The 20,162-nt window shown below is 39.2% G+C and overlaps 1 protein-coding gene across 1 annotated transcript; it reads right to left on the bottom strand.

The window, feature by feature from the left end:
• Positions 1-1,511: 1,511 nt before the first annotated feature.
• HERPUD2 (HERPUD family member 2) lies at positions 1,512-9,215 on the bottom strand. The gene is made up of 9 exons (XM_053466260.1): positions 9,079-9,215; positions 6,759-7,151; positions 6,204-6,281; positions 5,426-5,536; positions 4,785-4,945; positions 3,860-3,982; positions 3,109-3,420; positions 2,359-2,470; positions 1,512-1,896 (listed from the first exon to the last, which is right to left on the bottom strand). The coding sequence occupies exons 2-9, from the start codon at positions 6,903-6,905 to the stop codon at positions 1,732-1,734; spliced, it is 1,209 nt and encodes a 402-aa protein (XP_053322235.1). The 5' UTR covers positions 6,906-7,151; positions 9,079-9,215; the 3' UTR covers positions 1,512-1,731.
• Between the last annotated feature and the right edge of the window lie 10,947 nt (positions 9,216-20,162).

Raw genomic sequence — 20,162 nt, 5'->3', positions numbered from 1 at the left:
ATAGATTTTAACACTTGACGCTTCTGCGAGAGCTTGCATCTTGTAAATCTGGGCAATTTTCTTTTGCTATGCTGAATGGCCTTACACACTGTCACCTTTAGTACACTTTGACAAAACATTAATTGCGCTCACCAGTATGTAGCGTGTTAAGTAATTGAACCTTAGCAGGTATGTCATTTTAATTTTAGTCCCATAAAAAGGAGAATAGGGCTTTTAGAACTCTGCCTGCTGCCGCATCACAAGACAATTTACTGGAGGGTTCCAGGCATTGAACAGTACTCAGAACTATGCTTCTACTGGCGCACTAATTACAGAAGGATCACTTAGTGGAACATCACCTTGAATCGCAGCTGTATGGAAGCCTTGTGGTTCTTACGGTTGTAGTGATTTAGCATGCATTTACAGGAGCAGTAAAGAGGTGTTGGGGTTCATTTGTAAAACAGCACATCGTATGAGATACAGGGCTTACACATTTGTGAGAATGATTTAACCACGTTTGTGCCAGCTTATAAAAAAATTGTCTCACTCCGGTTACAACAACTAGCGCTTATGTATTATACCACAAAACGTTATATTACGCTCATGTTACTGATTGATATTTGCAACACTTGACCTGCAGTAAAATCTGAATTTAAAAAAAAAAAAAAAGGGGTGCAAATCAAAATGGTTTTCTGTTATACAACTGAAGTTACATCGGATAGCTTTGTAAGCTTTGTTTACAAAAGTCATTCAGCATCCAAATTCACAAGGTCTAGCTGTCAGATTAAAGTGGTAAAATGAAACATCCAACAGTAAGATGTCATTATATATATATATATATATATATATATATATATATATATATATATATATATGTGGTTTGTGAAAAATATGCACAACCCCCTGCAGTGTTAGTGAACAAACAAACAAAAAAAAAAAAACCTCACTGGGTATAAAGGCAATACCGGTGCTGTCTGAAAAGCGGTCTTATCACCATAGCAATCAATGGAATGATTCAGTCTGCCAGACCATGAAAAAAAAAAAGAATCAGTAACCGTTTTTGAAAATCTTCACTACCATCTTACATTATTACATATTTATTATTGTTATTTGTTTATTTCAGTAACAAATCCCATCCTGATATTTTCAGAACCATTGATGCTAAACACTGGCAAAACTGTGCTGAACATGCCTAAAATGAACTGCTAGACATCATGAGTAAGATGATAGCGTGCATATTAGAAATGCTCATTTCCACTCCATACATCCAAGTATTTCCAGTCCAATTTACCCAAAGCTACAATGTCTAGGATTAGACAAAGCTGGGTTTTTATCAATTTTTTTTAGAGCAGAAAGAAGGTGGACAAATGAAGCAGAATTGTTTCCCATGCTTCTCTGTTTTGGGGGACAGAAATACAGTTGGATTTATTTATTTTTTTGGATAACAGAAAGGCATTCCAGAACCTTCCTGAAACCCAAGAATTAAGAAAAAAAAATATATTAAATGGAAGACATTTCTTACCTTATATTAAGCCAAAAAAAGAGAGAATTTTAATATGAGAAAAAAAGTCCATCTTGTGCTTAAAATATTATAATATTAAACTCCAAATTAGAGCGCAAAAAAAAAAAAGTATAGATTAGAACAAGAAAAGGAAAACAAGAATTCTGATTGCACAGTTGTTTGAAACACTTATTTGAAAGAAAGGACATCTCCTTTTTCATTTTTGGCGCAGATGGCATTAAGTTTAGAGCCTAATTAGCAACTTGCGGAGGCCCCTCTGGGATAAGAGAAGTGAAGAAAGTGGTAATGAAAGACCAAGCAGATGCCAAGAGTCCAGGGTGTGGAGCCTCTGCTGCCACATCATCTCCTGTGTCGTCACCACCATCTTCCTGTAACCCATCGTCCATACGCCGTTCCTTTTGCGGGAAAAGATTAAACAGGTTAACTTTACAACATTGACCGCATTCCCCAAATAAATAAATGCAATCAGAACCATCTTCAAGAAAAAATTATTTAAAATATAAAAAAATATACATATACATATATATATATATATATATATATATAATGACAGAACTATTCCTTAAAAATGGAAAAACGAAAAAGGTCCTTCTTATGCCAAGCATTGTGGTTCTATGGAAAACTCTGCTGGGTTGCCAGGCCCTGCCCTATCTAGTGATATAGCATTGGTTATCAGCGCGTGGATGCTTACATGTGGTGCAAAAAAAAAAAAATTTAAAAAAAATCCGAGTAGAAGAAAACATTGAATAAAACTTGGAGTACTACATGAAGCAGGGATTATGTATATGGACGTGATTTCCAGGCACCTTGGTTGATCCAGCTTCAAAAAAATTTAAATATATGATTTGTTAACCTACCATCTCCTGAAGCTCATTGTTGTTGACCATCTCTCGGTTCATTTCTGCTGCATTGTCTCTTGCCTGTGGTTGACCTTCTTCTTGTCGAAAAGGAAACCAGCCAGCCTGGTGCCTGTACAAAAGTATAAGCCTGCATGAACTTTTCGAAGCATTATGTTAATAAGGGAGATTTATACATTGCCAATGAATCAATTGGGTACTAAAATGAAAAGGGTGGTCATTTCCTTGACTTTGTGTTTTGTGCTTATACTCTAAACCTCATGGCACACTAATGCTTCCAGCCAGTTCATTTAAACTAGATTGTCAGGTCAGCAATATCGGACAAGCAAGACTCGACACCACCTGCCTTTGGCAATGGAAATGTAACATACTAATGTGCACATGACCCAGAGTTGTACACCACTGCAAAACCAGTTGAAGCGTTATAAATAAAGGATAGTTATGGAAATACTTACACATTACCCTTAAAGTTAGTGTATTGTTAACAAAATATAACTTCAAATTACTGAACTACTGTAAATGTGTTATTGTAACATTAAACAGCAAAGTTGAAAGCCAAAACATTTCTATAGTTGCAATATTTTAAGTTCTGTATTCACTTAATATCTTGTATAAAGATATACGGCAGAAAATTAAATAGGACATTTTTTGGATCTACAGTCCAAGCTGCTTTAACATTCTTTAAACTTGTAAGCAGTTTCCATTTTAATCTTTAAGCAGGGTAATTCTTTAGTCCTGTAAGCTACTTACATGTACACTAGTATCATAGCACCCATCACCATGACAAAGCGGCTAAAGGACGAGTAGAAATATACAATGCTGAAAAGGATGGCTGCTCGAGACACTGTGTACATCCAGTCAAGCCAATCGCGGTTAATGTCTTCTTCGTTCATCACTGGGCCACCCTGAGCATTCATTTGTACATTCTGGTTCACCTCTGGTGCAACATTTGGGGCGGCTCTAGGGGGGTTTGGAGGAGGTCTGTCCGAGTTGATAGCAGTAGGGGCAGCAGGCCGTGGCATCTGAATGTCAGGTGGGGCCTGGTTAGAGGCTGCTGCTTGACTACATACCAAATAAACGGGTACATTTATTAGAGAAGTATCAGTTTGTTTTTCTTAGCAATGGCCCCCATTTGTTTAGAATAAGAATCACTTAAATGCCATTTTGATGCACATGGGACATTGTGAGCCTTAGCAACACAAAAACATCAACATTTTACATACTGGCAGTTATATAGAGGAGTGGTTCCCAACCTAGTACTCAACACATAACAGACTAGGTTTCATAGAGCTCTCTATGGTAACTAAAATATAATATAATATAATTATATATATATATATATATATACACACACACACACACATATACACACCCACCCACACACTTAAGTGTAATGTGTCATATACTAACACCACATATTAACCCATTCTGCAAGCATGACACGTATATATGGGTTTGAAGTTAACAATGTTATTTTTCCCCAGTATTGTTCTATACTTACTAGTGCATGTAATACTGTCGCGCATACATCTGCTGCCACCACATTAACTGCATAGGGCTTAAGGCTGAGTAGACTGGAAACAAGGCAGGTCCTGCTTGTCCAGGAAGTGGGTTCCCAACAGGTCTAGGAATAAAGCTCAAAATTAAAATGCAAAGCAAGTGTGCCAGATAAATCTAGAATTTGACAACAAATAAAAACTAGTTGGGGACATTCTGATCTGTACATTTTTTTCTTCATGATGAGTGAATCTTAACCTAAGTCCTTGGCCTTGTCTTACAACAGCTATTTTCAAAGCAGAGTATGCCAAGAAACTAGCCATAAGAGTTACCTGGGTTCAGAGTATATCACCATATTGCCCAGAATATGAGACCGTTTTTTCCTCAACGTTATATTTACTTATAATAAACCTCACTGTAAATTATATTGTTATTGCCAAATAGATTAGGAGTGGGGACTACATTTAGGCAAACCCTCCACTGTTGATAATCTGTCCTTGTGATACACAACTGCGCTAAACACAGCAGCTGTTTCTGAAACCTGCTGTTGTATAACCTATTAGAGTTCTTCTTATATATCCTAAGCATTCAGAGTATAAACACATCATATGACTTATACAGTGTTAATATTGTAAAAGTAAAGAAATTGGATGGATTGCCTGCTGTGTGTTTTTCATAATCAGGAATATAGCTACTGAAAGCAATAATGACTCACTAAAGCCGGTTTTAAAGGTTTCTGGGACAGTTTTATTAATTAGGAAAAGATCACCTTCTAGTAGAAGGCCTCCAACTATCTGAAACAACTCTTGACTTAAAATAAAAAGAACATAAATAGACATAAAACTTGGTGAACTAAGATGACATCGCCAAGTTGAATTTCACAACTGAAATAGGATTTTAACCCCAAAAGAATGTAAGCAGAAACTTACACATGTCTAAGGTAGGAGAGGGGGTGGTTAAGAATGGGATTGGGGTACGTGTGGGAAGCATGACGATGTCTTATGTTTTCTTCTGGTCTCGGGCTGAAGGATGTGGATGGCATGTCTTGATCTGCTGGCACAGTGGAGGCTGATCCTGAGGATTCTGAGCTCTGAAAAACAAGAAATATAAGACATTCTGGACGTAGGATAACAGGTGCATTGATAACAGATGCAATATATTTAATCATAAAGTTCAGATATCTTACAACATCTATCCAGATGGTATTGAGACCTTTTAAATATGTGGTATATAGGTTATTATGGTAAAATGCAATGGTTTAATAACAGTGGATTTACTATAACTCGAAATGCATGAATACCCTACCACCAAACGTGGTCTTCTTGTTAATATAAAGAGTATGGCTTAATTTATTAAGAGTTTAAAAAAAACACTACAGCAATTCTCTAAATAAATTTCCATTCTATGCTAAACCATGGACCACATCCTAAAACGGATACGTACCATGCATCAGCTGGTAGCACAGAATAATGTCCCAGATTGTTAGGTAGGAAAGAGACACAAGTTCTTAAGTGCTTAATACACCTTTTATAAAACCACGGTATCCAATTGCAGGATCCTATTAACTTACTGATTTGCTGGTGCTTGGAGCTTCAGTGCTCCCCCTGCTGGTGCTTGGTTTAGGGGAGCTAGGAGGGGTTCTGGAGGCACACACTAAATGAACCATGTGATACTCATCTTGCTGCAGTGAAAAACAGTAAACTGTAAGTTCAATAGAGAGCCAAAAACACACACACTTACAAACATGGTGGGCACACTGTGTACAATAATGTGATTTTTCAGTTGGATAATGCTACACCCCTGGTTTTCACTGTAAATATATTCATATTAAACATAACATTAAGAAGGAGAATCTGTTACCAATAGCAACTATAATTTTACTGCTTTAAGCTGTGACCAAGTACACAAGTACGGCATGGGGGAGTAAGAGTGGGTCGTGAGTCTTGTGTTGTGCGCATGCATCAGAACAAAAAAAATACATTTGCATACTCCACCAGTTGTACACACTAGATTATCAACTAGGATTCTATCAAGGTTTACCTCATATCCATATACTGTTCTAGAATAGCTACCGTTACCGCACACACACACTATCCATTCAAAAGCTTTACTACTAAGAATAAGCCTATGGATGATGGAAGTAAGTGGCTGTAAAGTGAAATGTAGAACTATCCTGCTGTATATATCACACTATATTTAGTTAAGACATTGTTTACAGTAGCAGTCTACTAATGGACATAGAACGCATACCTGAAAGAGCCGGTATGAGCTACAATGCCATAACATACAGTACATTTTTAAACATGTAGTAACACAAGTTTATTAATTCAAACGTTCGCAAAACTTACTTTCCTGAGAACATCTTTCAAACGAAGGTGATCAAGAAGAAGTTTACCAGAATACACAAGTCTTTGATCCTTAGTTGACTGGAATAAAAAAAAAAAGATGAGAAAAAGAAAAAAGTACAGCACAATTTAATACACGGACTAGCAGAATCTCATAGCAGATGCACTTTAATGAAAATAGATGAAGCCAATGTAGTTTTGAAGCTAGCTTACCTACACTCTTTCCCATAACAAGAAGTTACAACTGGCTCACTCACCTGGCACGTGACACTTACTGATATTTTTCAGACCCAATATTTACTACATAACACTTCCACAATATACATTATGTCACCTAGCAGAACACATTCAAAACTGTTTTACCCTAACAAGCAGAATAATTTATTGGGGAACAATAATAGTGCAGTCAACGTGGAAGCCAACATTGAGTATTTGGGATGGTGTCGGATCCAAACAGGTAAAATATTTAGCCTAGGACTTAAGCACGTCAGACACATGGTGTAATAAAGCCACCTCTCTTCCAAGATGCTGCCCCTTAACTGTTGGATTATTTCTTACCGGTTTACTGGGGTATACTTTTGAGAGATGAAATTTAAGTTTTTCCACAGTCCAGTCCAGAAAACAATTAATTGTTTGGTCATCATATTTTTGATTTGGCGCTTTGATCACCAAGGTTACTGGACTATCCATCACAGTTTGGTCCATGGCCAATGGCCAGAGTTTTTTAATCCCAAGTAAAATGAATGAAACTCCTCGTTAGGAGTTTAAAACAAAAATTAAAAAAAAAAAAAAATCAGCGAGAGTCACATCACATTGCTGTCCATGGTTTCTTCTGACCAACGTTTAAAGCACAAGCTGAGTAAATGTAGGGAAATCTCTTGGAAGAATGGCCAAAAAAGCAGAATAAACGGTGCCCATTCAGACGACAAGGGCCTTTTCCTTACCAATTACCTGTTTAGAAAATAAACAAGATAATTTTAAGATAAGTATTTAACATCTACACACATAATACAACAAAATGGCTAATCATATAAAAACTTGTACTGACCTACCGAATAAAGCAGCCTGTAAACCGCAAGTGTGCAGACAAGGGAATCTATCAACTAAGGGGAAAGTCGGTCAAGGGTTGTTAAGTAAAGCCAACTTTGCTTATTCGAAATTAACAGAATTCACTCACATTAATTAAACAACTCCGACATTGGTCAACTCAGTCCTAAGAAGTGAGATTGATTTGGTCATGTTGGAGCTATTTCTACAGCTCAGCTTTCTGTGAATAAGTAAGTTGTTATTCTTTTTTGTAGCTGTTAGTTACATCAATGAACTAAGGATGAGCAATTCATGTTTTATTTAGTAACATGTTGCTGAATTTCGGTCAAGAACCATTAGTAGTAAGATGACAGAGGTTCAAATGCTGGGTCTGAAGATTGATGCAATCTACCTCCAATGCCTGCGAAGGCACATGTACATTTACCCTTCTCCAGTGTGATGAACACTAGCAACTAACTTCTACTACTGGGAGAGTGACTTTGGGTATGACCAAGTTTTCATTAGGCCCAAACGGGCTTGAAAGAGAGCTCTCAGTGCTGCTTGTATCCTATTCTGGAGGATGGTCTGGGTCAGTCATCGATGAACTGCATTGGGCTGAAACATTGACAGAGCCCTTATACATAATTCAGCCGTTAAGAGCTCCAAGATAGAATGCCCATCGTTCACAATCAGACTTGATATAATTTGGACTGTGAACGGTAAGGGGTCACTTTCTCTCTCCCTACCTCCTTAAATCTGTGCCTCTTGCTCTAAATGAATGGAGCAGTTAATCCTGAAGAGCACACGCATGAACAGAAATCAGCACATTTAGCCCTGTTTGCATATATATATTATTCTTTATACTACAGTTTAACAAAACCAATCTAAAAATATAAGCAGAACCTTAGAACTGTGATGGAAATATAGGTGCATCTCTACAGGGGAGCAGTGCAGTACTGTATATTACAGCTGCCGCACCACAACAAGACACATAGATGCCTAAACTACTATAGTGGGAGATGGATGCTCAGCGTCACAACATGACTTTGTGCCACTAGCGGAGCAGCTTCCACCACATTGGACACAGGCGTCTGGCAACGTACGCATATTTTCAATTGATAAAGTGCTAAAAGATATACTGTTCTAGAATACCTACTGTATACAATATAATAAATATCAGGTACAATAAGTGTAGCGATGCAAGAGACACAGCGGTCACACAGACATTATGAATGCGGTACTGTAGTAAATCATATACTAGAAAACCCCCAAAGATTTATCAGTCTAATGTAGGTAAGCTTAACCATCAAGTGTACATGTGTGTGTTTTTTTTTCTCCTGGGGTAGGCCCCAAAAGACATTGGGGCCCCAACACGGTCTTTATCCACCACTGCAGTAAAGGCCTCATTGTGACATTACAAACAGCACCTAGCTATTAAAATAAGATAGAAACACAGACAGAATGATCAATAACCTGAGTTTCAAACCAGTGTCATTTCCATTTACTACTTCATAATTGTATTGTCTTATCAATACTGATTGCAATACAGCTTCCATGTTGTGTAACTACATGACTTTGTTGAAAGTTGTGTGACAGGGATGCTACACTTGGGGTATTTTGCTGAATGATGTTGCTTGTAGACTGTCTTGTGGTGGATCACTGTTACACTGTCATCCTTTCGAGACTGTGGCAATACGGTACAGCTGTGTCTCCAATGTATTGTTTGACATCTTGTTGTTGTTGTGCTGGTGGTGGTGGTGGTGGTGTTGTTGTTTGCTGCAGATTCTGATATTTGTATATATATATATATATATATACCCTTCTATCGCACTGCCTGTTGTCTAACCATTACCTTGTTTTTGTTGTTGTTGTGTGTAACCGTGTAGTCTGACACAGCTGCCTCCACCCGCTCCTCCTCTTCCGCCTGTATCAATATCAGCTGAGGGTCTCAACCCGGACACAACGCACTAGCAAGGCTAGGACAGGGAAATGGGCGTAGAACGGAATTGCGTCACACTGCCCCGCCCACTTAGCTGTCACCGCAGTAGGAGGACCACACAACCAGAGGTTGAAAGCGCGAACAATTACGCGCGATGGTCTGTGAGGCAGATTGAGAAATGGGGACTGTGATTGGCTACAGCTTGAAGGCGGGAATTAAGAGGCGTTAGTTGTAGAGGGATGTCAGCTAACGTTCTGCTGCTTAGAAACTCACCGGATGATGGCAGCAAACCCCGTCAGTGTTGTCTTATTGCGATACTACAGGCAAATAGCTGAAAATGCTGCATGTGTAACAGGAACTGTGGGTATTAAACAGGATATTATGCACGCTTTTTGGTATGCTGTAAAACTATGCAGTCTTTAGCTAGTGCTTCAGAGAAATGTGAAGAAAAGTCATGCATTTTATAAAATAATCACAGGCTCAGTTTTATGTAATGGCAGGGGATGGATTGTTGCTGGCGTCAATGCGCCAGGGGACGGATTGTTGCTGGCGCCAATGCGCCAGGTGATGTTTTCAAAGCGACTACTTGTTAGATACATTTTAACTATTCACTATTAAAATATGAATTGGGAATTGTTCAAATTATGTGGAAACTAAAGCTTTTGACACTTGGTGGCTAGTACTTCGGATAGCTCTGACAGAGCCCAATCCAATAACAAGCTTTAGACTCATAACTGCTATTCAGGTACATTTACTTTAATAAATGCATTGCATCAAAGTTACGCTTGAGATTGGCCAGTGCATTTTTCAGTATTTGCGCAACCAATCACTCGCTACTTAAAAAGGTAATGCTTCTATTCATGTTAGACATCTCTAAATATCAAAGGAAACAAGCTGCAAATTTAAAAACATGAATAAATTACTAACCATATATAATTAACTTCAAAAAATAATTTTTATTATTGTTATGAGAGTTGTCATTTATTTTTATAAGTTTAGTGGTACACTGGGACACTTACTGGAGTAACAATTTGGCTCCGACACACAGGCTGACTCAGTGTGGGTGGTTCTGTACAGCTCTACAGCAGCCAGTAGACAACCAGAGGCTGAGCTGTCATCCAGAGGGCTGAGCTGCCTAGTGCCAACCATAGGCAGTACTATGAGCTGGGAGTGATGCTCTCACTCTCCATTCTACCCGTTAATGCAACATCCAGTGACGTCACAAAGACATCTGCTTGCTGCTGAATCAAAAGCTGACCCCTGGGTTCAATAATTTTTTGGGGTGCAGCTATATTGCTATCTCTTCCCCTTAATAAACAACACTTCTAACTCCACCTCTTTAGCCCCCCTCCTGCATTAACATGTCATCCACTTCCCACACTGCCAGCTTTGCCCCCAAAAAGCTTGTCAGTGCCTTATGTGCGCCCAAACTGTGAAATAGTTTCTCCGCCAAACTGCATTACACTGAATGCGACAGTGACATCCAATACTCTGACTTTAAAGTAGGCACCGAGCACGAGGGGCAGAGACGTAGCTAACTCCTTTTGCGCAAGAGGCAAATCCAGAAAATTGGGCCCTCACTATATATTTACATATGTTATTTTGGGTAAAGTATATAAATAACAATGAAATAATGATATTGGAACTGAAGAGAAAACTAATAGCAAAACAATTTTCCCCAAATCCACTGACCTATTCACATTTTGTGCTGGTCAGAGCCTGAGCTCGAGTTTTGCATGAGGTTAATGGGACAATGGGACAGTAAAGTAACCGGCACTCTAGAGGTTGTGTACACAATATGCATGTGCAGATGTTTAAGCGTCCCTCTCATCAGCATACAGTAAGCCATACATTTTATATGATACAGTGCAGCTCATAGCGAGCATAAGCACATAGTGAGCCTGACATTTGTGGTACAGCATAAATCCAATTAATATATGTGGATGTGCCAGACACTGATGGTTGTACATTAAATGTAGCCATTAAGTAGGACTGTGTAAAATGATTGTGCTGTGTGATCAATGAGAAGTCTGCTCTAATTTGAGTAAACAAATTATTTTATGTGCTCTCAGCTAGACTCATTTGTGGTCTTTCCAGACTCTGGAATATCCACATTTCCAGAAACATGGGATTTGTTTATTGTCCCGATTTGTTCTGTAATGGATGAAGTGTTATGCATGCTGCCTGTACTTTGCACCCTTTTCATACATTCACCCCTTAACAATTTGAAACTAGCCATGATCTGTTTTGTCAATTTTTACACTAGGTGGCTGAACAAGTTAGTTTGCCAGATCATGGAAGGGCAAAGAACCCTCACAAAGACCCAGTTCTGCCACTTACTATATACTATACGGTTGTTTCAGTCCGTTATTCTTTGAAATAAATGCGCCATGAGAAAGTCTTCATTGGACTTCAGGATTTTCTCTTTGAGCAGTGTACAAAAACCTCCTGGGATGCAATTATATTGACTTTAGACTACTTAAAAAGCATTACTTTGTATTTGACTTTCACAAATTGCATTTCCGTTTCTATGATAAACTTATTTTTGCATCTTACACCATCAAGTCTTGTCCAAAAAATGATTAAGCAATTTAGTTTGAACCAGAGCCTTCCTTTAGCCAAATGTTCTTTTGCAGATCCAAATTCTTCTGTGCGTCTGAGTGTCTACATTTTTTAAACATTCAGAACATTTAATGTGTGTAAGTGTATACCACAGAACTCCAAAATCATCTATTATGCTGCCACAGCAAATGAAACCTTTCTTTTTGTGGTTGTAAATGTTGTTCAGCAAGTGCTGCATTGCTTAGAATTGTAAAGTTTAGTTAAGAAAAGGTTTTAGTTGTATTAATCATGTCTATTTGCCTTTTACCTAATTATTTGAACCATATCTACCCTTTTGTATGCTAGAACTGTTTCATTATGCTTTTTTTACACAGAGGTCCACCATAACAGTTAATATTTTCCATCCAAGACATCACAACTATAGCTGAATTGCATGCCCTTTAAAGTGTTAAATGGATATGTTTTGTGAGATGCTAATAATGTGTGTTTTTATTTTATGGAGTTTACATAATTACTTGGGGACTCAGGGCATGAAAAGGACAAGTTCAATACCCTAACCATTTCAGAAGCCCATAGTTCATATATATATAATACATCGCTAACAAAAGTAAATAATTTTCACATAAATTGGCGATTCCATTGCAAATTAGCACCCCTTGTTCTTCATTGCACATCAGATGCACATCAGATGCACTATATGGACAAAAGCATTGGGATACCTGACCGTTAAACCAACAGGGACTTTGATGACATAACAATGTAAATACATTAATATGCAGCTGAATGAATGGGCAAACAATTCCCACAGAAACATTACAAAATCTTGTGGAAAACCTTCCAAAGAGTTGTTATAGCTGCAGATGGGAAACCAACTTCATATTAATGTCTATGCATTTAGAATGCAATGACATCAAAGTCCCTGTTGGTGTAATGGTAAGGTGTCCCAATACTTTTGTCTATATAGTGTAGGTCTGGTAGACTTGTTCACTCGGATTTGTACGAATGTCCAAAGAGGAGGAAGGGCCCAAATGAAACAAACGAAAACAAAGCTAAAAGCGCTCAGAATTTTGTTTTCCGCACTCGCTCTCTGTCACAGCTTTCTCTCACATTCTCTCTCAATGACTTCTTACCTTCTCCATATCCTTTTCCACAGATCTTGTTCTCTGTTTCTTCTCCTCTGCGTCCCCAAGGGGCACACCAAGGCTCTGCCCTGTTGTAGAAGTGCTCCGTGAGGCCAGAATAATGAACACAGGGGGCCAGGGTGGAACAATTTTAAAAATAAAAACTAGCACATTTAATTTTTTTGTCCAGCTGTAAATTATATTTCTTTCAGTTTAAATTTCTGTGCTGTGCAAATGAGGCAACAATTACTGCTTTTGTACTCGTGCCAGAATAGTAAAAAAAGTTACATTCCCCTGTAAATAATTATCATACACTTAGATCTTCAGATACAAAACATGCGGTATAATCAGTCCACAATACATGGGTGGAGCAAAGTCCCAATGGTTTTTTGTTATGAAAAAACATATTTTAAATGTGCACAAATTTGTATGATGGAGAGCCACAGCTGCTAAAACTCCAACTTAGACCCATATCACTAAAAAGATTCAAGGTAACTTTTAAAATGTGTTCAAGTATCACGCATAGAAATAAATATTTTTTATCTTGTTATTTAATATGTTATTTGCAGTTTAGTAGCCAGGAAACTGTGTTAAGTATCTCTTGTGTGACTGGTTATTAGGTGAAATACAAGCAAAAACGATTTTCTTATGTCTCCTCCCCGCAGAGTTACAGTCAACAATGTGGTATTTTTATGGCCTGATTAAAAGCAGGTATGTTCAGCTGTTATGAAATGCTGGTTTGCAGAGCAGCACAGGGGGCTTGCACTGGGGCTTGTTGTGATAAAAGGAGCACATGTTCTTAAAAGCAAGGAGGAGGAATTCCTTTCATCATGTTCACTCATCTAGCAGCAGAAAACTTATCAGTAGAATCACAGTTGAAACATGCTTATGCAATTTAGTAATAGAACAAACCTAATGAATTTACCTTTACATACCTCAGAAAGAGTTTAAAAAGCATATGAAGAAACAGTTGTATTATTTATCAACAGCCACTGAGGAAACAAAATCAGTGAATGTTTTACAACATCAACTTATGAAGTAACTGGAAAACGCTGTCTATAGCAAGAGAAAGATCAGAAATCCCTATGTTATCATATGAAGCTTATATAGGAATATTTGTGTGTGTGAGTCAGGAGAGACAGGAAAACGAGTTCCTCCTGGGATGCCTTTCTAACTTAGTATTATATTTAGAAAGTACCTTAGTACTGAGGTTTGCAGGTACGAAACAGTGCCCCGAGGGAGTTTCAGCAGGTGTACCTACTTGAGCGGCCTGTATTCTCTCACCGAGGGGAATTGTAATGCTGGTACTTATGGTGGCCAGTACTCGGTCCGGGGGCTTTTTATGATCCATGAGGATCAAAATTGCCATGGAAGTTCCCTCGAGAAAATGCATCCATTCTTCGATAGCGAGTATTATCACTAGCAACTCACGGTCCCCAATTTCCTAGTTGAATTCCGCAGGACTTCCGTGGCTTTTTGGGGAAATACCCACATGTGTTCAACTGGCTCTCAGGAGTAGGATGTTAAGACAGAAGGGAACGTACTCCTGTCTTAGATGCATCAACCTCAAGTATGAATGGAAGTGTGGCTTTCCAGTGTGCCAAAAAGGGAGCTGTGGCAAAGCAGCCTTAATAACTCAAAGTCTTTGATGGACTCTGAGGATCAGTTACTGTCTTTTTTTGGTCATGTCAGTAAGGGGTTTTACAATAGAGGAAAACTCACAAATTAACTTCCTGCAGCAGTTAGCAAACCCGGGGAACTGATGAAGGGAGCAGAGACCTACTGGTCACAGCCACTCGAGTTTTTCAGGGTCCATTGCGAAGCCGACCTCTGAAATCATGTACCCCAAGAAGGTGACCTGTCTGCGGTGGAACTCACACTTCTCCAATTTGCAAAATATATTATTCTCTCATGACCTTTGCAGGCTACAGCTGCAAGATGGCATTCTATGGAAGCTAAATGGATCAGAATGTCGTCTAGGTATACCACAACGCATTGTTGGAGCATGTCCCGGAGGACATCATTTATGAATTCTTGGAAAAGGAGCATTCCAGAGACTGTAGGGCATAACAATGTATTCGTAATGCCAACTTCTGGTGTTAAACACAGTTTTCCATTCTAGGTCCTCCTTTATCCTCACCAAATTATACACCCCTCGCAAGCTGAGCTTAGTAAACATCTTGGAAACACCCTTTCAAGCGATCAAATAGCTCGGTAATAAGCGGAATCTGGTAGGCGTTTTTAACCGTAATATGGTTGAGTCTTAGGGGCAGGTGTTTCCTGGACGTGTGTGGCAAGTTTGCACAGGCCCTCCTAAAGGCCCTGCATGGGCTCCACATCGCCCAAGGTGCCGAGAATAGGAGGTGTGGGAGGAGAGGGAGGCACAATTGGGGATAAAAAGCTCGCATTTAATAAGGACGCATTATGTCACAAGTTCCTCCAAATCTCTGGGGAGGTCCTGGACTGCAAGCTCATCTTTAACCATATCCAAGAGCCTGTTAGAGAAAGCACCCACAAGAGCCTTGTTATTCTAAGCAAGCGGCCAGGGTACGAAACTCGATGGTGTAATCCGAAACCAACCTTGTACCCTGAAGAATGGTCGTTTGGCAGCCAAAGGAGGGTTCATCAAATACCCTTTTAAAAGATCCAACAAACTCAGGGTAATTGTGTACTATAGGGTTCTGCTTCTGCCAAAGGGATTAGCCCACCTTACTGCTATCAGTAGGCCTGAGGTACCATCTCCAGATAGATAGCGACCTGGTTCAGGAAACCTTTGCACTGATTAGGGTCGTCCCTATAACGCTGGGGAAGCGGGGCGGACCCACTCATGCCTCTTAACAACATTGGAGTCACCAGTAGTGGAAGGAGCAAAAGTGGAAGCAGCTATAGGAGCAGCCTGCGCCTTGGGTAGTTGAGATGGTGGAGCCAGATGCGCAGTACGCAGCAACAAGGTCTGGAAGGCTAACGCAAACTGGGCTATGCGTATACCAAAGATAAGCCAGGGTCAGGAGCCAAGACAAGCTGGGGTCAGGAATACGGAGATCAGCAATGTCAGGAAAAAGCCAGGAGGGACGTCAGGGAAAGCCAGGTCATGCACAGGTAATCAGGAACACAGGAGAACATACTTGCGCCCAGAAACAATAGCCAGAAGGGGCTGGCTGTGGGCTAGATAATGGGCAGGTCCAAAGGAGAGTAGTCATGGTATCTAAAGAGAAGAAGTTACCAGACAGATGAGTAACCCTGACAGATGGTAGTGAGCAGAAAAGCAGCAATACCATAACACACACTAGTATTGCAGTGTCATTTTATGTGCATACCTGGTAGCTTTCTTAATGAGCTGGTTCTGAGACTATTGAAATGTTGCCTCTTTAATATCCCATCATGAATGTTCTATGCAGTGACATGCCAAATGTGTTGCCAGATGACCGAATACCAGTTCTCTTGGAAACTTTGACTCACTTAATTGACTCGCCTGTATTGAAATAGGGACATCCACTATAGCATATTTGTAGCATAAGAACCAATTATGAGTCTTATATATTCTCATAGCAGTGTAGAATAGGAGTCCGTTCCAGACTTTGTGACCCTAAAAAACTGCCCTTTCACCCTGAGATTGGGACAAAAACACCTGATAGTTCCTAAGCATGGTTATGTGACCCTGCTGGGTGGCCAGTAGCCTGTAAACTGTGGCTATTGTTATGAGGCCTATGGAAGTGCGGAAGCTAAATAAACCATAGGAGCACTTGGGCTTGGCGCATCTAAGCATGTGCCTAGTAGACCTAACGGATAATCCGGCATTGGCTCATTGAGTTTTTGGTTCTAACCAATTACGAGACTGAAAAAACTGACTCTAGCTATGTACAAGAGAGACGTGGCCTACAATAGCCAATCAGCACCCCCCATTTGGTGACTTATAGTATCATACGTTAGACAGAGTTAGAGAGTGGATCATATGTTGTCTTTTGGGTTTTGCTGATTTTGTAAAGATTTGTAACTTCTGGTGTTTTTAAATATCCTGCTTTGTGTTTTGACCTTATCAGACTGCATATTGTTTTAGGAAGCCTTTTACTGCTCTGATATATACTGGGATATGTGCTGCCTGGAAACAGACCTGTATAGATGGTAAATACATACTATGTATATTCTTTGATTTGAGTGTCAAAAAGGGAACCTTATCTTAGCAAATATTATTTTAAGAATTTGTCAATTATTAAGTGAATACGTAATAGTCAAATAAATGTTAACTACAATTCAAAACAGACAAGAAATTTACAATGTCTTTCACGCCGCATTCTGTCATTCTACGCCTCATAGGTTTGTGTTAGACTGACCACTTTAGTAGGTCATCGGGTTTCCATCAAAACACTACATGTGATCACTCAACTGCTTTTCAAACTTTCTGTTTCCTGCTCTTCTGCATCTCCTATCCCTGCAGGTACAAAACAGTTCTCTGTCATCACTAGATGTCGTTTGTCTCAGCAGTCTAGCTATCCACCGGGCAGTGTTGGTGGAAAGTCCAAATGGCTCATTTCCTAGTTAAGCTCTCTTCTACATCCAGCATATTTCCCTTCACTTTGTAAAATGACTTCTCCATGCACCTCTTGTTCATACATAGGTTATCTTTCTGCTTCCTGCTTCTACCGCTGATCTATATTTAACATACAGGAAACCAAGTTAATGTTTAGATAATGTAAGCAAAGTCAAAATGTAATAAATAATTATATCTCAAAGGAGCAGTCATGTCACTTTATTTACACTTTATTTACATGTAGCTCTGTCATTTCCATGTGAAAAACCTGTGCAACAGCCACCAGAAAATAACGTGAAACAACACTCATTTGCTGTTAAGACAGGGATCAATAAAGCAGGCATCAATGAAGTAAATCAACAATAAAGTTTAATGCAAGTTTGCCTTGGATGAAATATAGAAGTGCATCCAGTTCTACAAATGCAACAAAGTAAAAAGAAAAGTGTGATAGTCCTCACTATCACTTTCAAAAGCCATATTTGCGATAATTGAAGTGTTCAAACAACCTCTGGCAGCCGGTGGAACATTATTCCAGAATACCCACACATATATGTTCTTCCTAGAGAGCAGTGGTTTCTACCTTGCTACTCTGCCATGAATCGCTCGTTTGCCCAGACTCATGAACACTGACCTTAGCTGGGATAAGAGAGGACCTAGATTTTGTTCTAGGGTCCTTTGTGATCGGCCTCATCATTTCACATCTTGTCCTTTCTTGCTACGAATGTGAAAAATAGCTAATGATGCAGAAAATCAGATAGAGCAAATACTTTTTTCACTGTAAATATATACATTTATTGCAATTCTGCCTTATTGTAGTCGGGTATAAAATCTTGCATTAGTGAGAAGTAAAAAATGTAAGATGCACTTCAAAATTACTGGAAACTGTGTCTAGAAAAATAGCTTGAGGTGAGGTATCCCAACTAAAAATGTAAATTCCAGGTGTTAAAGGCAACGGAAGGTCATATTTCTTGTCTGAAACAAAATTCCCATCATTTGCGGGCTATCCCCAGAGGCTTGGTCATAATGTGCCACATGCAGCCTCTTATCTGACGTGGCTTCTGCAGGAATTTTCAAGTTTGTAACTAAAAACATGGCTTACTTACAGATATTCACTGCGTGTTCAGGGGGCTTTCTGGGACACTGGATCTGAAGCTGCCATCCTAACCCCCCTTACTAACTGTAAGGAATAAGGCTCACTGGCCTTAGAGGGGTTTAATTCTGAGTAAGGAAGTTTATGTTTATGTATAGAAAATAAAGAGAATCAGTACTTGCAAAAACGGTACAGCCTAAACATTTTCTAAATCTAAGCAGTTGATTTAGATCTCAACATCTTCATCCAAAAATTCCTTTTTTTTTTTTTTTTTTTTTATGAAGAGCGTTTTCATGACGTTGTCTTCAAACCAGGCTCTGATGTACCGTATACTTTATTCCTATCTTACTTTTTTTTGTAAATCCATGTAGTAATTATTTTATGCAGTAAACTATTATGCAGTATAAATAGGACTTTACACGATTAATGATTTCTGGTCAAGTCCTGCCCTCGTAAAAACATACAGTTTAATTACTGCTGGGTGTAAAAATCCAGCATTTCCCAAAAATATTTATGAATTTCTGTTTATGTAACTGGGTACTTCACTTTAAAAGAAAATGACAATTCTCTTTCATGCAAAAATCACGGCAGCACTCAACAAAGATTTAATTTATATTACTAATTAAAACCACTTTCTTAACCCCATAATAAAGTGTTTAATGAAAAAGACTACCATCAGCAAAATAAACATCTTGAGATCAGCAACAAAACACGGAAAGGATTGTCGATTTTTGTGGTTTTATAGGCATCAAAAGCTAAAGAAAACAAAGAAACATAAACACTGGTAGCAGATTGGAATTATTGTGTCCATCTACTCTGCCTAGTTTTCCTAATGTAAAAGCACACGACCATAATTAGTCCTTAGTCTCATTTTATATTCAGGATAGCTTTTTGTCTATCCCATGCATGTTCAAATACCCTCACTGTATTAGCCTCTACCACTTCTGATGGGAAGCTCCATTTATCTACCACCCTCTCAGTAAGATAACCATTATTGTATACACTAGTGAGTGATGACTTTGTGACCATGAAATTGCCTAGAGACAGAATGTTTACTTTGGTCAAGATGCTCCTATACTAAAAACAACCCATGGAATGATCCCACAGACTGTGCCATTCCAGTCTGCTATGGTTTTACACAGGGGTGTAACTAGAAACCACAGGGCCCTGGTGCGAAAATTGACCCAGAGCCCTCCAACTTCTCAGCTGGTCTGTGCCATCATTGTCCCCAAACAACTTGCCTTTGCCTTCTTTGCCCCTCCTTCCAACATACACTCTGGTACACATATGTAAACACACACGTACACATTCATTCTAACACACACATCACCCACTTACACACCCATAAACACCTACACATACATGATCACACATCGATGCTCACACACAAACACCTACACATACATGATCACACATGCTGACACACATAAGTACACATCCATGCTGACACACACAAGTACACATCCATAATCACAAACATACATATATACAAACATATCCATACATCCCGCATTCCCGCTAATCGGCTGCTCACACCCTGTGCAGGCAGCCTCCATATTCTCATGGTGGCCATGGTTTCTGTGGTTACCACCAGGATATGACATCATATCCTGGCATTCAGCATCAATACCTAGCCCACAGCGTAAGGGAGCACTGCAACAGACCTCCCGCTCCCTTCATTTTGGGCTGGTTCTGT

The sequence above is a fragment of the Spea bombifrons genome, chromosome 5 (assembly GCF_027358695.1).
Source record: "Spea bombifrons isolate aSpeBom1 chromosome 5, aSpeBom1.2.pri, whole genome shotgun sequence".
In the NCBI taxonomy this organism is placed as follows: Eukaryota; Metazoa; Chordata; class Amphibia; order Anura; family Pelobatidae; genus Spea; species Spea bombifrons.
The sequence above is the reverse complement of the archived record's forward strand: the minus strand, read 5'-3'. Positions and strand labels throughout refer to the sequence as shown.

What these genes read in the sequence shown, in the direction of transcription:
- HERPUD2 (XM_053466260.1), bottom strand. Translation starts at nt 6,905, where the DNA reads ATGGACCAAACTGTGATGGATAGTCCAGTAACCTTGGTGATCAAAGCG. An exon ending in TGAAAGATGTTCTCAGGAAA is followed by an intron (nt 5,537 to 6,203) that starts GTAAGTTTTGCG and finishes TTTTCACTGCAG; the next exon opens with CAAGATGAGTATCACATGGT. An exon ending in CTCTCCTACCTTAGACATGT is followed by an intron (nt 3,983 to 4,784) that starts GTAAGTTTCTGC and finishes CTTTATTCCTAG; the next exon opens with ACCTGTTGGGAACCCACTTC.